Source organism: Bufo gargarizans, chromosome 3, assembly GCF_014858855.1.
Source record: "Bufo gargarizans isolate SCDJY-AF-19 chromosome 3, ASM1485885v1, whole genome shotgun sequence".
NCBI lineage: Eukaryota > Metazoa > Chordata > Amphibia > Anura > Bufonidae > Bufo > Bufo gargarizans.
This window is the reverse complement of record NC_058082.1, coordinates 285,906,888-285,928,750: the sequence shown is the minus strand read 5'-3', so window position 1 is coordinate 285,928,750 and position 21,863 is coordinate 285,906,888. Positions and strand designations below refer to the sequence as shown.

General features: G+C 44.2%; 1 protein-coding gene across 1 annotated transcript in view; it reads left to right on the top strand.

Annotated features, from left to right (window-relative positions):
• The window catches only part of ULK2 (unc-51 like autophagy activating kinase 2), a 103,806-nt gene extending 84,385 nt beyond the window's left edge, over positions 1-19,421 (top strand). The window contains exons 16-28 of the mRNA XM_044286194.1: positions 3,161-3,298; positions 3,989-4,128; positions 5,253-5,336; positions 7,031-7,314; positions 7,459-7,652; positions 8,061-8,170; positions 8,268-8,408; positions 9,138-9,346; positions 10,305-10,483; positions 10,730-10,848; positions 10,942-11,099; positions 12,475-12,610; positions 14,405-19,421. Of these exons, the coding sequence (XP_044142129.1) occupies positions 3,161-3,298; positions 3,989-4,128; positions 5,253-5,336; positions 7,031-7,314; positions 7,459-7,652; positions 8,061-8,170; positions 8,268-8,408; positions 9,138-9,346; positions 10,305-10,483; positions 10,730-10,848; positions 10,942-11,099; positions 12,475-12,610; positions 14,405-14,466 (1,954 nt within the window). The 3' untranslated portion in view covers positions 14,467-19,421. The remainder of the gene's footprint in view (positions 1-3,160; positions 3,299-3,988; positions 4,129-5,252; positions 5,337-7,030; positions 7,315-7,458; positions 7,653-8,060; positions 8,171-8,267; positions 8,409-9,137; positions 9,347-10,304; positions 10,484-10,729; positions 10,849-10,941; positions 11,100-12,474; positions 12,611-14,404) is intronic.
• The last annotated feature ends 2,442 nt before the right edge of the window (positions 19,422-21,863 follow it).

Here is a 21,863-nt window from a genome sequence, read left to right as displayed (position 1 = left end):
CCCCCTTAACAGTGACCTCCACAGCAGCCCGCCCCCTTAACAGTGACCTCCACAGCAGCCCGCCCCTTAACAGTGACCTCCACAGCAGCCCGCCCCCTTAACAGTGACCTCCACAGCAGCCCGCCCCCTTAACCGTGACCTCCACAGCAGCCTGCCCCTAGGGTGGCCAGAGGTCCGGTTTTAGGCTGGACAGTCCGGCTTTCAGACTCCCTGCCCTCTGTCTGGCGCAGGGCCTGGACAGACACAGGGATGTCCTTTTGAACAGCTCACTCTCAGACAGCAGCACTGTGCTGTCTGAGCGTGAGCTGCAGGGAGAAATTTGCCATCCCTCCCACCGCTGCAGCTGACAGAAGTTGATTTTTATCTTCATGGCCTAACCGGGTCGGGGCTTGGTTTAGCGGGAACTGGGGGCGGGGGTTTTAAGTCTGTCTTTTGAGGCTACAGTACCTGCCCCCTTAACTGTGACCTCCACAGCACTCCGCTCCCATAACAACAGCATCCACAGCGCCCTGCTCCTTTTAAAGCTGACCTACAGCAGTGAAGAAAAATGGCTGGTTTGTTATGGAAACCTGGTGTAAAACTGTGTGTATGTGGAGACTAAGGGCCTGCGAGCTTCTATTGGCTGATAAGGGTCATGTGACCAGGCTTCTATTGGCTAATGCATTTTTTGGGAATATCTCAGGAATGATGCTAGAGAGCTGAGGCTCGGTCTAAAACCTTCCTGAACACCTGATGTACCTGTGTGCCAAATTTTGTGATTGTAAATGCGACGGTGCAGATTCCTTTAGCAGACATACATACACACATACACTTAGCTTTATATATTAGACTATTGGAGAATTATGTAACAACTAGACATTACGCCCGTTACAATAATGGGTGCTATAACATTAGTGCATAAACATTAGTAGGAACAGTATATATTAAATGGTGCTGGCACTGTGACTGGTGGCTGAGACTGCTGGCACTGTGACTGGTGGCTGAGACTGCTGGCACTGTGACTGGTGGCTGAGACTGCTGGCACTGTGACTGGTGGCTGAGACTGCTGGCACTGTGACTGGTGGATGAGACTGCTGGCACTGTGACTGGTGGCTGAGACTGCTGGCACTGTGACTGGTGGCTGAGACTGCTGGCACTGTGACTGGTGGCTGTGGCTGCTGGCACTGTGACTGGTGGCTGTGGCTGCTGGCACTGATCTATGACTGACTAATGGCTGAGACGGCTGGCACTGTGACTGGTGGCACTGACTGATGGCAGCGGTTTCTGTCTGTGGCTGAGTGCGCTGGGACTGTGCGGCTGTGTGATGCACGAACAGTAACGGCAGCACTCCGACGTGGAGAGCACACCATAACCTGCGAACGGCGGCGGTGATTGGCCGGCACGCAGAGCGCCGTGTGATGATTGGTCGGTGCGCCGTGCATGCTGATGTGGGCAGCACGGTTGCATGTGGGGCGGCACTCTGATGTGGGCGTTGTGTGGAGTGCCGTGGACTGGACGACGCGCCACGCAGGCGCAGTTCAATTAACTGCACACACGCACGGACACTCATCCCTGAGCACGCACACAGGGCTTTTATTATAGTAGATATATATCCTCTATAATAAAATCCAGGATATGATGCTGCAGCAGGTATGCGCCACTCTCTGCCTGGTGCGCAGGTGTGTAAGGGTGTCCGGTGAAGGATATGCTGTTGCAGGGCCCGGATCCCGGGGTGTGAGTCGGCTGCAGAGGAAGCCGGAGGGGGAGGAGGAGGCACAGCGGAGCTGGGCACAAGCAGCGGGCCGGCACGCAGGTGCGTGCGGAGCGCCGTGTGTTGATTGGCCGGCGCTGCGCATGCACACTTCACTAATCGTCACACACGCACGGATGCACACGCACACAGGGATTTTATTATAGAGGATGTGTAGTCAAAAAAAATAAAACGGCAACTCCTGCAAAATACACTGCCTCCTAAGTAAAAGCATGTTTAAATGGATTTAAAGAGTAACGGTATTTTCAAAAGACTTTTGACATGTCCGATCAATGGGGTCCAAATGCTAAGAGTCCTACAGTTGCTAAGACATAAGGGGCTGTCTCTCTGAAGGCAGACTCATAGGGGACCAGCGTTTTGCTCTGGTCTTTGATATCCCCTCAGCTGCCAGAGGATGTGCTTAATTTATGGCGAGGCGCACTCCTTGTCCTAAATTAGGCACATTTTCCAGCAGCCCATGTGCCTAAACGAAAATCTACTCCTGCTCGGAGCTGCCAGGGGCTTCTGTCTTTATATATACCATAAAACCGGTGCGATAAGTACGCCGGTCCACTAGCCCCTCACAATGCCTCATTTTGGAGAGGGGCCGTGTAGAAATACCACCTTTTGACAATGCTCATTTAAAAGGTTGCAAATGCGGTGAAAATTGGCACAGGAAGATAATAGATTTCCCGCGTAGATTATATATGCCATTTTAGCAATTGATGTCCCACTGATTAAAACGTTTTACATGTGAAGCTTTTGAACTGCAGTTACCCTTTAAAGACTGCACTGATTTCCCAAAAAAGATTAAGGTTGGTTATAACTCGGGCACATTATGTTCTTCCACGTTATGTGATATCCTTGTCGGCAGAATCAGCACGGAGTTATAATTCTAGGCCTTTGACCAGTTTTGTGCGCAGGTATGTAAATGCTTCTACTAAGAGAGAGGTCATGCAGTTGCTGACGCACATGTAGGAGTAAAGTGAAGGGGATAACAGGTCCTTGTATTGCCTCGGTAAACTTACATAATGTGTCTTTATATGTAACCTGCAGTACAGGGATAGGTCCATGTAAACAGGGCAGCTGGCGTGCACTCCGCTTGGACTTCCTGTTCTGACTTTCCTAGAAATGCTTTGTTTTGCACAGCAGTGCTTGGCTGACAGGGAGGGACTTAGTCCTGCTGTTGTACAAGCTCTGCTTTTCTTTGCCTGCATATACCAATGAAGAGTCCACGGGAGGGACTGTTTGTAGTCTGGCTCAGCTGAAAGCTTTTTTCACACTTTGAGGAGATTGATTTTTAAAGCCATTAGTTTTAGCACTCAAGTCATTTTCTCCTACTTTTTGCTGTTCCTGTTGTGCAATGGTTCAGATAGCGCAGAGACCAGTACACAGGGACTTATTCCCGCTGTTCATGCTTTTTGACTATAGACAGAACCAGCCTCAGACGTCACCACGCAGCGAGACGGCACCTATTCCTGTCCCAACACAGCTACGGAACTATCAACGCATCGAGCAGAATCTTTCATCCACTGCTAGCCCGACATCTAACCCGCATGGGTCACCCAGGTATGGTACATGAAATTTTACATGGATACCTTCTGTTTGTCTGGTTCGAATGCTAAAGTACCCTTAGCCTGCAACACCCAAGATCAGAAATTTACTGTATATGAGATGTGCGTGAGGTAATTAGTCAAGCGCACATAGCTATAAAATGCATATCTGTATGAACAATGTATGTAAGCCAGGGTGGAGCAGAGGCAGATAGCGTTATTTGTTCCAGGCTTCACTATAGTAGACCCCGAGAATACTGTACAGGGTACATGACATGTTTAGAACCGAATGAATGCATAGACTCTCTCTATAGACTATATACGTTACACACTTTTACATCTGAATAATCATTGCGTTGTTCAGAAGTATTTGGATGAATGCGATTACCTGCTAGATGTCACCACCACCACATTTTCTCCATATTCTCCAAAGAAGGCTTCATCTTTTTATTATACATCACAGCATTAAAAAAGTACACACCTCAGCAAAATACAGGTCACATAAATATCTTATTCTAGAGCACCCTTCGGCCTTTTCTCGGACAAGCATCTTGATCAGATTTCTTTATATGTTCCTATTTACTATCCTATTATTATGTGTATGTTCAATCACCAATAGGACTTTTAGGAAAACTTCATTTATTAATTCCTAACCAGGAAAATGTGATAACTGAATGAATAATTCCAACACTTCTTCTCTCTACAGATCAGGGGCAGTGAGACGTTCCAATACCAGCCCCATGGGCTTTTTAAAGGTTGGTTCTGGGTCTCCAAGTTCAGCAGACGTGGTGTCGGCTACTGGACGCCGTCTATCCACTGGCTCTTCACGACCCTATTCTCCATTAGGTAATTATTAATAATAATAATACTTTATTAATAGTTTTTATTCTATTATATATAATTTTTTCTGGATATTCCTACTGTATGCAGGTATAGCCAGTGACTTAGTCTACTTTCACACTGGCGTTTTGGCTTTCCGTTTGTGAGATTCGTTCATCGCTCTCACAAGCTGTCCAAAACTGATCAGTTTTTGCCCTAATGCATTCTGAATGGAAAAGGATCCGCTCAGTTTGCATCAGTTCAGTCTCCGTTCCGCATTGGAGACGGACACCAAAACGCTGCTTTCAGCATTTTGGTTTCCGTCTGACGAAACTGAGCCAAATCCGTTCTGACACACAACGTAAGTCAATGGGGACGGATCCGTTTTCACTGACACAATCTTTCACAATAGAAAACGAATCCGTCCTCCATTGACTTTCAATGGTGTTCAAGACGGATCCGTCTTGGCTATGTTAAAGATGAATCACTGCAAAAAATGCACCAAAATGATACGCAACTGACAATACTAGCTAATTCCTCAATCCTCAAGGGATTGCCGTTATCTGCGGACCTCATGCGGAGGAATTGCTCACCTGGTTATAGACACGCTACAGTGTCTGGGTTTGGAGCCTTTCCACCCGTTTAGGCCCCTTTTTTCTGTGAGCTTTTGTCTTTATGTTAAAGATGATACAAACGGATCCGTTCTGAACGGATGCAAGCGTTTGTATTATCTGAACGGATCAGTCTGTGCAGATCCATGACGGACCCACACAAAACGCGAGTGTGAAAGTAGCCTTAGACATATTAAGAGGTTTCAGTGGCCTGATTATCATTTGTCAGTGGACAAACACATTTCCACGCACAGGCCTCATTTTGGTCTGTTTCCTTCATATATTTTCTTTTGCCAAAAATCTGGTTTAGATACCAGTTAATGAAGAAAGAGAAAACTGATTTCCTGCTTCATTCTTCCAGTTTTTGTCTTTGGCAAAGTATATATGTAAGCAGACCCATTGGCAGTGCCTCCATAGGTGTCATCCACAGGCACGGTCAGAGTTTCATATCCAGCAATAAAAACAACTTGCTGTCAGTATGTTGACAATCTCCATGCATGTACGCCGTGCCCTCTCTCATTCACATTTTGTCTCGTACAGTCGGAACCATCCCAGAGCAGCTTGGACATTGTTGCTGCGGTCATGCTCAAGGCCATGAGTCCAGAAGTAGAAGCTCTTCAGGAGGTATGGTCTGCAGATATTGTGTTATAGATGCCAGTCAGTGCATTCAAACTGCGCATGGCTTTAGAATATACATAAAGATATATACCAGAAGTAACTATCAATCCAATCATCATGGGTGTCTCTTGGATACATCCTATCCAATATGTTCCTGCATAAAACTGGTAATGAACGTACCATAATATAATGTATCCCTAGAACAGTGTTTCCCAACCAGTGTGCCTCCAGCTGTTGCAAAACTACAACTCCCAGCATGCCCGCACAGCCAAAGGCTGTGCGGGCATGCTGGGAGTTGTAGTTTTGAAACAGCTGGAGGCACACTGGTTGGGAAACACTGCCTCCTAGAAGACCATGGAAGCAGAACAGTGTTGAAATGGTATTTCTTGTAGCTGTGCAAAAATGATGAGATCATCCTGTCTTCTATAAATGACAGGTTCAGAAAGTATCTCATAAGGAAGCACTGTTCACTTATGCTATATCTGAGAGCAGAGCCTTACCCAGGCTGTAAATAGATCGCACTTGGAAAAATCAACTGAAGTGAACTGTGAGACTCACCTAAGCGGACCTCTTGACTGTAAGAAGGTGAATCTGGGTGGCCTAACCCGGGCAGACCTTTCAACTGCAAGAAAGTTTATTGGCTTTGTCCCAAGCAGACTTATGACTGTAAAAGTATGCTGCAAGCCCAGTTCAAAAATATCTCTGAACCTAGAATAACCTACAGCATCAGCGTTTATTACAAGACCTGTGGAAATAAGTGAAGCCTGCAATAAAATAAAGTGCTACAAACCTATAAGACTAGGAGGAGGAAAATAATATATCATAAAAATAATAAATGTGTTTTTTTTTATGCGAGCCACACTTAAGTACTAACCTAGTGCTTTGTGAGCAGAATTTACACCCGGAGAGGTGGTACATGATGGAATCATTCAGTGACCAGTGAGAGAATCCCAGTAACACACTGGCCCTTCACTAAGCCTAAAACAGTCCATCGCTTTTGCCCAAAAGATTAATTTAACAGATGTTAAAATGAATACAAGTGTTGCAGCCGTCCAATGCACAGCAGATGGATCTGTGTGGTTCTGGAGTCGGAGCTACTGCAGTAGTAATGTCGGACCCTTGCCGATCAGGGGCTAGGTCATCATTTGTAAAGAATTAGTAACCCCTTTAAAGATTTTTTTTTTTTTTTTTTTTAAAGCATTACTTACCTCCACCAATCCACTTTTTTTTATTTTAACTTTTTCTGACCATTTATTTTCAAACAAAAAAATGTATCTCCCTGGATAACCACTTAAAATCCTGACATCTGCATGTATTCCCCCTGTAAGGCCTCATGCACACGACCGTTTTTCAGGTCCGCATCCGAGCCGCAGTTTTTGCGGCTCGGATGCGGACCTATTCACTTCAATGGGGCCGCAAAAGATGCGGACAGCACTCAGTGTGCTGTCCGCATCCTTTGCTCTGTTCCGTGGCCTCACAAAAAATATAGCATGTCCTATTCTTGTCCGTTTTGTGGACAAGAATAGGCATTTCTACAATGGGCCTTCCGTTCCGCAAATTGCGGAAGGCACATGGGCGGCTTCCGTTTTTTGCGGATTCGCGGTTTGCGGACAGCAAAAAATGGAACGGTCGTGCGCATGTTGCCTAAGCATGTAGAAGTTCCAATTACAATGTATGATTTTATTTTTTTGTGTGCTCAGGTTCCCCAGTGCCACAGTCGCAGTCGCCTCAGTGTTTGCTGGGTGGAAGACTGCCGAGTGCCCCGACCCTCACAGACATCTACCAGAACAAGCAGAAGCTAAGGAAGCAACATTCGGACCCAGTCTGTCCCTCATATGCTGGACATGGCTTTAGTCATTCTCCACAGCCACCACGACCCGTCAGTCTTGGAGCATCTCCTACAAAACACATGGGATCATCCCCAAGGAGTTCAGAATGGCTATATAAAAGCCCCTTACCCACCATCATAGGATCACCGACCAAGGTTAGTTATGGTACAAATGTATAGTGGATATCATGTTTTCTGGTAGGAATATTCCTCTATCAAGTACATGACTGAGTATGCACTAGCACACCCTGTACAATATCTATTAGTCTTTTACTGAAACTTTTCATATTGCTGTTTCAGGCAACTGCTCCATTCAAGATCCCTAAAACACAAGCCTCATCAAATCTTCCCGCTTTGGTTACTCGTCAGGGACCTGTAGACACCCTCGTACAGGTCAAAGACTTGTTGGAACCAAGGGATTGCTCTCATTTCCATTGCCCACATGGGAGTGAAAAGCCAGGCAGTGCAGAACATGGCAAAGCAGTGTTTGGAAGGTAAGACCTCGTGTTTATTGGCGTAGTAAGCACCGTGATCCTGTGAATAAGGAATTCCTATATTTGCACGCTGTCCAGGTCTTCCTCTGATGTGTGATATCCCACATGTGAAGTCAGGCTGTCTGTAAACAAGTTTATTGAGCCATTCCAGCCTGGTTTAAAGCGACAACCTGCCCTCTAGTGGACATTGCTGTTATAAAACGTATTTCTGCTTATAAGACGATCACTTGTGATGAGCTGTGATTGCGCACACAGTTTTTTTTCACGTTTTAAAGTGATTGTGTTGATTGGCATACAGATTGACAGATGGGTAGACAGACAGATTTTAGATGCACAGTTAACTAACGGGTGATGGAACATGTATATGGGGCTAGAATGTGAATAATAACATGCCATTCTCTTTTTTAGGTCTGTGAGTGCCGGGAAACTGTCAGATCAGACCAGCAGAACACTCCTGGGAGGACAGCATTACCAGGGCAGCACAGACAGCCTGAACGCTGAGCGTCCCATGGACACGGGTATGGGCATTCGTCTACTAGACATTTATTGTATTGCAGGATCGGTAGGGGGTTCTCTTTGAAGTTAAATCTGTATTTTTTGTGCTTTTCTTTCCAGTCCCTTCTGGTGCTACAGGTAGTGTCCTCACAGTGCCGGTGATGCCTCATAGAGCAGTGATGTTCACTGTTGGGTCTCCTCCCAGCAGCGCCACCCCTCCTACGTGTACTCACATGATGATGAGGGCTCGCGCCACTTCAGGTAGGACCTGCATCATTTTTTACTGGTATACTAATAACGCAGGCAGAATATGTCTGACATAGCTGCAAGATTATGGACCTTTACGCCTTTAGATTGTTTGATTTGAAGCCGTTAAAGGAGCCTTGCACAAATTACACTTGTCATCGATCTATAGGATAGGTGATAAATTTGTGCTTATTGGGTTTCACGCCAGTCACTAGAATGCAGGTCCCTTGTCACCGCAAAACTGCTGTGCAAAGGAGCAGCTGTTGAGCACGGGTGCTGCCCCGCCAATTAATATCTATGGGGCTGACGTTGCTGAGTGCTGTCCTCAGCTGTCTGTCAGTCCCATAGACTTTGAATAGAGCAGCAGCGCTCATGCTGGACTGCCACTCTGTTCAAACATTCAGGACCTGATCTAATAATTGGTGAGGGTCCCAGTGCTATTGCAAGCCCTCGTAAATAGGTGATAGGTGTTGTTTATGGGAAAATTCCTTTAAGGTAAATTATTCTTGTATGGCAGATTTACTAGTATATTTTGTATGGTACAAAGATAGCTCTGAAAAAAGTAATATCATAGCGTTATAAAACTATTACTGCTACACAGTTAGCCTAGTCATTAAAACATGAAAATCACAACTGCTTGCACATACATGTACATAAAGCTTTAACGAGCCTCCATATCCAATTTGATGTGCATTATTGATATTTCAGTCATTACTCATACATTCTTTGTTTTGGTTCATACAGTTGGTTCAAACAGCTCTGGTGGCTCCCTGTGCTCCACTAGTGGCCGCGTGTATATGGGATCCCCATCCGGAATTCACATGGGCTCCTCTCCTCCTGGAGCAGATGCAGCACCAGCTCTAAGATACATGTCCTATGGCACATCACCACCTAGTCTAGAAGATTTCATAACATTTGAGGCCCCTGACCTCCCTGAGGAAACGCTCATGGAGGTAAGTACTAAAGCTGATGCTGCTCAAATAACAGGCGATGGGATACATATGGCTTCAGCCTTAGAGTACACTTACATTCAGGTGGTAAATGGTTGACTATACTAGGGAAGCTGTGGATGCAGAAACCAGGGGACGTTCTCCCACATTGCTGCGGTTAAGTTTTTGAAAAGCGGCATCATCGTTTCTTCTGCTGGATGCCCCATCTTATTGAGAGGTGACTTCAGCAGACTGGCTAGGTTCACACGGAATCTGTATCAGGTTTTTTTCCATGCTGTTTTTTTACCTGACACATATTGTAACACGGTTTTGGTGCGGATTTTCATTCCTATCCATTTTCAATGGAATTCTGGACATGGATTCCGTGTGGAATTCACATCAAGAATTGACAGGGGATTTTTTTCTGCAGTGTGGTTTTTAAAGCCACAGGCGAGGGGGAAAAAAAAAAAAATAACCGCTGAATGTTTTAACATGTTGAAAGCATGGCGTGGAATTTGCACCAAAATCCTTGTTTAAAAACTCTGTGTGAACCTAGCCTAATGATATAAACATTAGCCATGTTCTACATCCTATTAAAAAAGAGAGATTTATTTTATTTTACAACAATGTTGAGGGGGGGAGGTTTAGGAGGAGTTTTATCAAACTGGTGTAAAGTAGAACTGGCTTAGTTACAGATGGCAACCAATCGGATTCCTCATTTCATTTTCCAAAGGAGCTGTCAAAAATGAAAGGTGATTGGTTGCTATGAGAAACTAAGCCACTTCTACCAGTTTGATAAATGACCCCCTTTGTCTCTAAAAAATGGCTACAAGCAAAGTCTGACAAAAAAAACAAACACTTTTATAATCATGCAGATAAGTTTGCTAATGCAACCGATAAGAAGTGTTTATTCCAGTGGACTGATTGGGGTGCATATGTAGGGCATGCAGTAATCTCTATATTTCCATGTCTTTGTAATCAGAGGGAACACACAGAAACTCTCCAACACCTCAATCTGATGCTTGCCTTCATCGAATGCGTCATGGAGCTGACTACAAGCCGTGGTTGTAATACTGATCTCTGCTGTTCTGCTGTATCCCTTTACCAGATACAGGAAAGCGTAGTGGTAGATCAGATAAGCCAGCTGACCAAAGAATGGGGGTAAGTAAACCGGACAAATAGGATGCGTTGCAGAACGCAGTCGCTGGAGGACTCTTACAACATCTCAGGATGTGGTTGATTTCTTCTCTCTGTATTCTAATTTGTGTCAATGACCCGCTACTGTGACAGACTCTCTGCATGTTTGATGTCTGACCCTGCGTGGCCCATCTGGTGCCTACAACGTGACTTGTGTACCCTGAGAACTAATGAGGACAGTAATTGACTTGGCTGCTTTTGTGTTCGCAGACAAGTGGAACAGCTGGTACTGTACATGAAAGCCGCTCAGATCCTGGCATCCTCCCTACAGCTTGCCAAATCGCAGATCAAATCAGCAAAGTTGACCCCTTCAAGTGCTGTAAAGCAAGGTAAAACGATGTTCCTACACACCAAGTACGGTATATCTGAGAGTGCGCTCATAAGAACCAGTAACACGGACCTTCATTCCATTGTTGTTATAGTGGTGAAGACCATGAATGACCGATACAAGTTCTGCATCAGCATGTCTAAGAAACTGACTGCGCAGCTAAATCGCTTTTTCTCCGACAAACAGAGATTTGTGGATGAGATCAACAGCGTCACAGCAGAAAAATTAATCTACAATTGCGCTGTGGAAATGGTAAGACCACCACAAACACAAATAAACGCTGTGATTATTGTATGTTACAGATCCACTGACAGCTTAAAGCAAAATTATATTTATATAGAATTGTGTGGACAAGGGGTTAACAGATGGAGAATAAAACAGCAAAACTTGTCGATCTTAAAGGGTTTGTCCAGCCCTATCAAGTCTTTTACAGACAGCTGACAACAGTATAAAATAGCAAAAGAAGTACTCCCAACTTACTAATTGCCCCTGCCTCCCCACCGCCGGTCTTTTTGCTGGATTTCACCCAAGACATGGAATGTCATTATGTGACAGCTGTGACAGTGACATGTCAACATCGCTGAGGTCACCCCTGCTGGCAGTGATTGACAACCACAGGGGACACATTGAAATATCTCCTGCAGCTCCAGCAATGTTGTGTTTAGTAAAGCGACTATTACTTATTTTGTTATTTTATGCCATTATCAGCTATTTCCTGGGGCTGGACAACCCTTTTAATGTGAAAGTGTTGCTCCCATGTGTACGGCACATTTTGGTATGATTGGTAACATGATATGTTTTCATGGTGTGCATTTCTGGATTTTAAAAAGAATAAAAAATTTTTTAAATTAATAATAAAATAAATTAAAAAGTCGCTAAATTATGCACAAGTGAGTGAAAAAGGTCAGAAAAGCCCTATTTTTCAAACTTTTTGACACCAGAACTCTGTCATGAAGGCATAATAAATCAGGACCCTAGTCTTTGTATTCTGGTGATTTTCCAACTACTCGCCATTACAGGCAGTGGATAGTCAGAAACGCTGGTAGGTGGCATGACCAGTCTATGCCTTCTCCCTCATAGGGAAGACTGCGGCATAGTAAATGATTGGGCTCTAGTTCAGTCTAGGAGAATGACTTTAAACTACAGCTTTCTCCGTATTAACAAGATGCAAAAGTTGCAGTCTGCACTCTGTCATGACGGCCATTGTACGAACAGCTTGTACCCGCAAGGGCGACCCTATTAGAAAACATGAAGAGCAGGCCTGAATATACCGTAAATATTCAGCCCTGACATTAAAGGGGAAGTGTGATTTTTCCAATCGGGTCACCTCTTCAGGGGAAAAGATGATGATGCTTTGCACCAGTGTGTGCCAGGCAATATTAATATTATTTTATTCAGTAAATTAAATGGAACATCGTTCAGATTTGATGTGCGTGTCCTGTAGTTACTATGCAGCTTCTGGGTCTGGTATGTTCTCTGCAAAAATGACAGTATTTAATCTTTCTTTGGGCACCCACTGGCATAGCTTTCTTAAATCAATATTTCCAGCTATCGGGCTATCCGTCTGCCAATCATATCCCCATGTATAAAGCCAGTTGGATTACAGTGTTTTTTTCTCTTGCTCTAGGTTCAGTCAGCTGCACTAGATGAGATGTTCCAGCAGACAGAAGATATTGCTTATCGCTACCACAAAGCAGCACTTCTTTTAGAAGGCCTAACAAAGATCCTACAGAGCCCTGCAGACATTGAGAACGTCCATAAATGTAAGACGCATAGGAGCACGTTTATTAAGACCGGCGTTTTAGATGCCAGTCTTAATAAAGTCCTAAACTGGCATTGGATCCGCCGGAGATATAAAGAGGCGCAGGACTCTCCATAATGTCGCGCATCCAGTGGCAATTCTAAATGTAAGCCAGCTTACTAGCCGACTTGCATTTAGACCTTTTTCTATGCCTGAAACAGGAGTAGAAAATGGTGAATGAGACGGGCCTACCGGCCCTTCCCCACCCACATCACGCCCACAATTTTAGACCTGGCGTGAGCAGAGCAACTAACCATTGCACCGTCATCTACTCACTTAGGCATATTTCAGCACATTAAATGACCCCCATAGGTTTTTTCACATTTATATTACTATCTTTGTATGCTTTTATATTGATATATGCTATTAGATATAAAATGCATAATTGTATTTAAAGATAACTAATTTTGAACCTTTGATATCAGGGATATTATATGTCTTTATATGTGAAACTACGGTAATTGGCAACTGTACTCCTGAGTCTGGCGGTTCTGGCCTTAGGAGTAGTCATGCAGTCCTGGCATTACATGCCAGCTCCGGTGTGCAGATGAATGCATAACCAGTACACCTGGCTTCACTGCGCATGCGTCAGATCTTGCTGGAGCTGGCTTGTGATGCCAGGACTGTATGACTACTCCTGAGACGAGGACAGTCCCCACGACTACTCACAGGTAGCATGCGCATTGTAAGTTAATTTTTTTATATATTTCAGTTGTTACAGGTGTTGTGCAGTGGTATAATATTGCTGACTATCCTTGTGATAGGTCATCAATATTAGATCGGCAGGGGTCTGCTAACTGGCAGCGGTTTGAAGGGGGTGCGGTGCTCAAGTTTAACTGGATGTCGTCTCTCCCTTGTGGCAGGGGTGTAGTGTAATTACAACTGCTCATCCCATTCACTCCAACCCCTGCTGATTTGATATTGATGACCCCCTGAGGATAGGTCATCAATGTTATACCACTGCAGAACCCAGAAAATTCTTTGGTGGCAGTGTCTGTATAAGGCTACTTTCACACTAGCATTTTTACTGGATCCGGCAGGGTTCAGCAAAAACATTTCCGTTACTGATAATTCAACCATCTGCATCCTTTATGAACGGATCCGGTTGTATTATCTTTAACATACCCAAGACGGATCCGTCATGAACTCCATTGAAAGTCAATGGGGGATGGATCCGTTTTCTATTGTGTCAGAGAAAACGGATCCGTCCCCATTGAGTTGCATTGGGGTCATGCTGGACCCGTCTTGCTCCGCATCCCATGACGAGGAAGCAAACTTCAACATATTGCCCTTTGCTCTCCGGTCTTGGAACGCAACTAAACAGAACGGAATGCATTCCGTTTGATTCTGTTCAGTTTTGTCCCTATAGACAATGAATGGGGACAAAACTGAAGCTTTTTTCCCGGTATTGAGCCTCTATGACGGATCTCAATACCGGAAAACTAAAACACTAGTGTGAAAGTAGCCTCACGCTGGCAGCGGGTTACAGACTGAATATTTGACAGGTTCCCTTTATAGTGGTTTCAGCCTACTATATTTTCTCATCGCTGGAGCATTACTAATGTTTTACATCAGGCATGCTCCACCTGCGGCCCTCCAGCTGTTGTAAAACTACAACTTCCACATTGCACTGCTGTAGGCTGATAGCTGTAGGCTGATAGCTGGAGGGCCGCAGGTTGAGCATACCTGTTTTACATCATTCTTTTGTATAATTTTTATTGGAATCTAAAACCTTTTCCTCCCTGCTCTGTTGTAGATAAAGCCAGTGTGGAAGGAAGACTGTCTGCACTCTATGGAGCAGTGGCTTTGTATGACTAGTAATGGTATCCATTGGACTGCTGAAGAGCAAAGCAAGGGACCACTGTAGTGTAATTCTGTGTAAATATACTTGTACATCTGTATCTGGAAAGAGGAACCAAAATCTCCATTGGTGGCTTTCCAGTTGGAAATAAATCAGGGGACTGCAGAAAGGCTGCCTTATTTTAAAGACACTCCTCGCAAAACATGCCTTTCAGTGTACATGTAATATGGAAGGAAATTTTTAACCTTGGAAATGTTTTTTTGGCGAATGAACTATGGTTGCTCCAGGAAACGGAGTGGAGGTGATGAAACCAGTAGGTAAACCTTCACAAGCAGCAACCCAGTATTCCAGTAGTGAAGTGTTCAATGTTTACCTACTCACATAGGGTTTCTGGTACAACGTCTGAACCCAAAGGATCCATCCAACAGAAACGAAAGAGAAGCACTTTATTTTGAGTAGGAAGAGAAGGCAAAAAAATCCTGAAACTTGACCATGCAGAGTCTTGGTTCATTTACTCTCCTTTTGATGTGGCTACTTGATGTTCTACTTTTAAACCAATTTATTTTGCACTAATTTCTTAAAACTGTAAATTATTATCTTGTATGGAACTCTTATCAATATGAAAAGGCACAATGGATTTACTGAAAAAAAAAACTAAAAAGTTATCATTTCATTGTATGTATCAAAAAAGTTGGAATTTAATATGTAGCTTCCTAAAAACAAAAAAAAAGACTTGTGACCCTTTTGTATCGATTTGTCTAATACTTGATTATTAATATGTTTGTTTTCAATAACGTTTTATTTTGTCGGTATTTGCTTTATATACAGGTGTTGTGAGTTGCATATATATTGGTTTGTGCATGTGCTATGTACTAACTCTAGTTCTCTAATCGGGTGTTATCCTACCAGACGTAAATTTGTTCCATGGACAGTGTTAGAGAAGGAAAACCGTGCTGTAATATAGACATGTGTGTGACTACTACTATTCTGTTACGTATTAATAGACAGTAGCTACTATCAATTATACCCCTAAATCTGTAGTGTGGCCTGCAAATGTTAGGGTGCAGTTCACATGTCTTAACAGTAGATGGCGCAGTAAGAGCAGCTCACAGCTATGGCACCAAAGGTTAGTAGAAAAAAACTGCTGTGTGACCTGTAGGACAAGAGTCATGGTCACTGGAGGCCAGTACTTGGCAAAGTTTTTTTTTTTAAATTTTTTTATAAAGAACAATGGTGCCACACATTCATTTCATGTGTATAATGCCACTTTTTTGTGGCATTCCGTGGCCATTTTGGATAAGCCTTTTTGTCATTTTTAATTATGTAAGGAAACTGCCATAGCAAAAATAGTCACACCTAAGTCCCAGGCCTTTCAAATGGGCTCTTATGCTTTTATGTATGTTTTCATGGAAAAAAAATTGAAAACATTTTCACCCTTAATGAAAAAAAAATATATAATAATAATAATTTTTGTCACCCTTTTAAGTTTGTTGTTTTAGATGTTAGGTTTTTGTGTGTATTTTTTTTAGACGTATGCAAGTATTTCATTTACAAAAATCATAACTGGCGCAGTGGTCATTTTTAAAGGGAGTCCATCACCAGTGACCTCCCTATCAAGCTGTTTGCATAGACACATAGCTGTGGTTTCCCTGATTAATACGCTGTTTTTCTTTTGTAGATCGGAGACTCCGTTCCAGGGTTATGGAACTTTTTCTTAATATGCAAATTAGGCCTTTGGTGCAATGTAGAAGTCACCATTGCTCCTGTTGCACACAAGCTTTCCTCCTTTCTGTGGCAATTCCTTCCCTGGCTGGCCACAGAGAGGAAAGGGCAAAGGCGACACCCTCATTGCACCAGAGACCTATTTAGAAAAAGTATCCTAACCCAGAAAAGGAGCCTCGGATCAACATAAGAAAAGCAGTGTTTTAATTGGGTTACGCACAGCTATGTGTCTATGAAAACAGTGGTATAATCAGGTCGCTGGTGACAGATTCCCTTACGTAAGTAGTGAAAAGCAATTGGAAGTGACCATGAAATACCAGCAGCTTTATATGTGGTTATGATTCATTATCGTATGTTTATACTCACTCACTAAACTTCACGGAGGCACACTCCCATGCGAAACTGATCTCGATGTCTGCTTGGTGAATACGGCGCATATATTATTATGAATATTATGCAGAGTCTTCATTTATTATGTTACTGGGTGAAAAAGCTCATATTTAAAGTTTTAAGTATTTTGGAAAATGTTATTCTTTAGTTTTGCCATAATGAGTATTGGAATCAGTCAATGTCCGACAGCGGTCCCACATGACAACAGGCTTATGTCCACTATTAAATCTGCCACATTGAAAATGCAGTGTACAGGCACCATGGAGATGGAGCCGGGCAGACTGATACATCTGAGCTGTTAATCACTGCATAGGACTGCCCAGGTGTAGGAAGAACAGATTTTCCCACAAATTGTGTATGAATCTGTTGCCCACAGAAAGGACCGCATGTACACCATGTGTGTGAGAAATCTAATTTTCATCCGTATCATTGGGGGACACAGGCATTGAGCATGGGTATAGCTGTTGCCGCTAGGAGGCGGACACTAAGCACACAGTGTAAGCTCCTCCCTCTTTAGCTGTATCCCTTCCCGCAGGGACCAAGCTAATCAGTTTTAGCTTAGTGTCTGTAGGAGGCAGACCTTCCTGCGTTGCAGGTCTGCTGATTTACAAATTTTGTCTTTTTATTTTAATTTTTTTTATTTTTTATTTATTTTTTTTCTAGCGGGAAGCTTCAGGCAGTCTGGGTAAAAACTGCCTGCACTCCCACCCAGGAGACGGGAGACCAGGGGGTCACCCAAACCCCCTGCTCGTTCCCGCTCTCTAGAAGAAAAGGAGGACCAGAGGTCCCTGTAAAAACCTCAGTCTCCCGCCAGCAAGCGCATCACCACGGCCGCCCCAGCGAAAGTCCCATCTGTTGCAGTGTAGTGTCCCTCACCAAGGGGCCGCACACTGAAGGTAGTGATCCGGCTGGAGTCGGGGACAGAAGACGTTGGACAGGCGAGTAGGAGCAGTGCTCCCCTCCGCCCTCCCTCCAGTAAGCCCCTCAGTGCCCCCTTCCAGGACCCCGGCAAGTATTCCCTCCTCCCCACCTGTGGACTTGGGCAGCAATCTCCTTTAAGGGTTAACATACCCCCTGCTGCAGCAAGGAGGTGGCTGCTTTCTTTGTACAAGCCGCGCGTCTGCTGCGGCTTCCCGGGCTGATGGTGTTCTCTGGAGTGCATCGAGGGAGGAGGGGGCGGGGTTATCCTGAAGAAGCACCGTTTCCTATGTCGGCGCGTCGGCTTGGTTCTGGGGCAGCCGGGTCCATTATTATTCGAGGCCCCGATTTCTATGTGGCCCGCGACTGTAGGCTTCCCTGCAGTGGCTGGGGAAGTCGGCGTGGGGGCGTGACCTGAGACCAGGGGCGTGACCTGGGAGGATGGATGGGTTCTGGAGTCGGCAGCATTTTGGGGGTGGGGCTTGTGTTCACCCCGCCCCCACATCAGCAGCAGAGCAGTGGTAGAGTGGGCTATTTCCGGATTTTTAAGGCTCCTGGCAGGAAATGAGGGTCTGACTGACATTTGGAGGGACACAGGCTGGGTAAGTGTTGTTTGTCCCTTCTTGCAGGGCCTAACCTTCCCATTTGCCTCATTGGGGTGACAGGGGTGTCATTATGTCTGAACCCAGATCCCGAAGCAGGCGGTCCCGTTGGTGTGTCATTTTGCCTGCGCATCATGTCGCGCAAAATTTCCATCCCCTCAGTCAGACTCCCTCTACTTTGTGTGTGCTGCGCCGCCATCAAGCAGCTCTGCTCTGGACCCATTGCTTCCCGCTGCCCGACCTACAGGAAGAACTGTAATGGGCGCGTTCCCTGTCTAGGGTGGTACAGGATGTCTCCAATACCAACAAGGCTATTGTGGAAGCTCATTCGGCTCGGGCAGCGGGAGCCTCTTGCATAACGGAGCTTCGGCCCTTCAGGTTTGCAAGGTCGTCTTTGCATACTTTTTCTAAGTTTTACAGGGTGCACACCTTTGCATCTTCTGATGCTTCTTTGGGGCGCAGAGTTTTGAAAACAGCAGTTCTCTGATTGGCAAGGGGGTTGTAGTTAAGCCCACCCCCAGGGACTGCTCTGGAACGTCCCATGGTCAATGCCTGTGTCCCCCAATGAGACGGATGAGAAAACTAGATCTTTGTACTCACCGTAAAATCTGTTTCTCTTCCGTTCATTGGGGGACACAGCTCCCACCCAGTTTTTTGTTTATGGGCCTTTTCAGGCCTGTGTGGTTCTGGGTTTGCACATAATGCGATTTTCTTATGTCTGGCTTCTCCTACTACTTTTGCACTAAACTGATTAGCTTGGTCCCTGCAGGAAGGGTATAGCTGAAGAGGGAGGAGCTTACACTTTGGGTGCTTAGTGTCCCGCCTCCTAGCGGCAACCGCTATACCCATGGTCAATGCCTGTGCCCCCAATGAACGGAAGAGAAACAGATTTTACGATGAGTACAAATATCTAGTTGTTTCCAGCCAAATTTCCATTATAATTTGTTTTTCTAAATTCTGATGCTTGAACCTTATTGTAGCAGATATTTAGAATTCTGCTATTATTGGTCATAAAGTAATACATACACCAATGCTGCAATACATTATTTTATTGCACCATGTGTTTTATTTTACTTGACAGACATCTTTATATTGTTTATCTAAAATTCTGCCAATTAATTTGAAGTGTTTTATTTATGTACCTGCTTGTGAAATATACAGATGCCTATCTGTGCATTTCTAGGTCTTTAATACCGTGTTTCTACCTCTCGTTTGTAAACTGCATGCATTCTTCTTAAATCTAGGTAACAACTCACAGAACCGTTGCAAAAATAGCCTTTTTATTATGGCTTGTATAAATGTATAATATGAGTAAATAAAAGAAATGGGGAAAAAGCTCAGCCAGCTTCTTTGTCTTAATAGAAATGAAATTAAGTTGCTTTTTGCTGATTTGATAACAGAATATTAAATAATGTAGTTGAATTTTCATTATCATTGCAGGTATGAAAAATATCTGATTGCCATAACCTCAACCATTTAAAGGGGTTGTTTGGGTTCAGAGCTGAACCCAGACATATCCCCTTTTTCACCCAGGCAGCCCCTCTGAGAGGAGCATTGGAGCTTTTTATGTTCCAATGCTCTCCCTTGCCCTGCGCTGTATTGCACAGGACAAGGGCTTTTTTGTTTACATTTTACACTGCTAGGAGGAGGCTCCCGCCTAGCAGTGTTGCTGGTGACTAGGGATGAGTGAACTTGTGTTTTACAAGTGCATGCAAAACGGAATACCTCTTTAAAGGCATTGCATTATGCATTCCTTCATAGAATACCGTTATGGCCCATGGTATCGGAATCCATAATGCAATTGCAATAAAACTCCAACTTGTAAACCATAAGTTCACTCCATCCCTCTTGGTGATGTCACCAGTACTAAAGGGTGGGCTTTAGCTCTGCCGTAACCTGTTTTACAGGCTAGGGCAGCACTAAAGCCCGCCCATTAGTGCCTGTGATGTCACCGGGCTGTTTGGTAGGCGGAAGTCTCTGCCTAGCAGAGACATGGTACGCTACCGGATCTGCAGAGACAGTCCTTGCATGAGAGCATGAAATGCTCCGATGCTCAACTCATAGGGGCTGCCTGGGTGAAGAAGGTGATATGTCCGGGTCCAGCTTTGAACCCGGACAAACAACCCCTTTAAAGAAAAGATTGACCAGCCCTATTTTTCTCTTAAAGGGGTTGTGCAGTGGAGTAATAATAATGACCTATCTTCAGTATAAGTCATCAATAGGGTTAAGCGAATCGGGTTCGGATTACTGTATCCGAACCTGATTCGTTTAAAAACTTTGTTAATAATATGAGCTAATAATTAGTATCAAAATACTAAGCCGAACTTAGCTTTGTGACTTATTAACAAAGCCAAGTTGAGCTTCGTATTTTAATACAATAATTAATTTATGGCAATAAACAATCTGACATGTGATGGAAGCGAGACAAAGTAAGTCTCGCGTATTTGCAGAAACTTCGAAAAGACTTCCATGGAGGACCTTCATTTTACAGTAAGGCAGAGCCCATATTATTGAGGTAGTTTGTAAAAAAAATCTGGTTCGGATATCAATATCGGCTAATCAGGGGTCCAAAACCTGGCACCCCGCCAATCACCCCTGTTCAAGCGCTGTTTCAATTACCTGTGCACCATCTCCTTTGCAGTGGCTGAACAGTGTAATTACAACTTCTCCACCCCATTCACTTCACTGCCTCAACAAAGGAGACCTCTGAAGAGGAACAAGCGTCACTACCCCTTCAAGCAGCTCATCGGTGCTTTATTGATGACCTATCCTGAGCGCGGCACAACCCCTTCAATGTTAAGCTAATTTTTTTATTTGTTTTTCTGTTGGCGCTTTCCAAGACGTACAACTTTATTTTTTGGGTCATAGTAGCTGAATGAGTTCTTGTTTTTTGTGAAGCAAGATGTTTTTTCAGTGGCACCATTTTGGGGTACATGGTGTATTGATTAGATTTTATGGATTTTATTTATCTTTGGGGGCTAAAAGGAATCCACAAGAATTCCCAGAAATTCCGGGGAGGGGCGATGTGCACTAAGAGTAACATGTATCTTTAGGCCTCTTCCAAACGACTGTATGCCCTCCGAGACATAATGTCCGTGAGTGGGCCATATGTCCCGGAGCGGCATTGATCGTGCGCATGGGAGTACACAGCATCATAGATTACAATGATGCTGCGCATGTCGGGCCGCCCGCGGGGCTATTGTCCCGCGCTCATATGATCTTATGAGTACAGGCCAATAGCCCCGCGGGCGGACCGACGTGTACAGCATTATTGTAATCTATGATGCTGTGTACTCCCATGCGCACGATCAATGCCGCTCCGGGACATATGGCCCACTCACAGACCGGATGTCTCTGAGGGCATGCGGTCGTGTGCAAGAGGCCTTATTCTTTGTGTCAGTGTGAATGCAGCAATACCAAATGGGTATAGGTTTGTTTTGTTTTTGTTCTTTAAATTTTATCACTTTTGCACAATTAAACTGTTTTATGGGAGGAGAATAAAAGGTATTTGTGTTGAAGCCTTCAGACAACGTAGGCCTTGTTTTTCTATAGGATGAGTTATAAATGACTAATGTATATCATTTTTTGGTGGTGAGTTATTTCTATTCTAGGGGTTCTTACAATTGCAGCTGTACCAAATATGTATACTTTCTATGGTGAACCAGTTTTAGAAACATTATAAAATTGATTATATGTTTTGGGAGAGGTACTTTATTAGGAAATTTTTACTGAACGTATTTTTACTTTTTTATTCCCGCTGACACTGCAGCCCTTTTATCTTT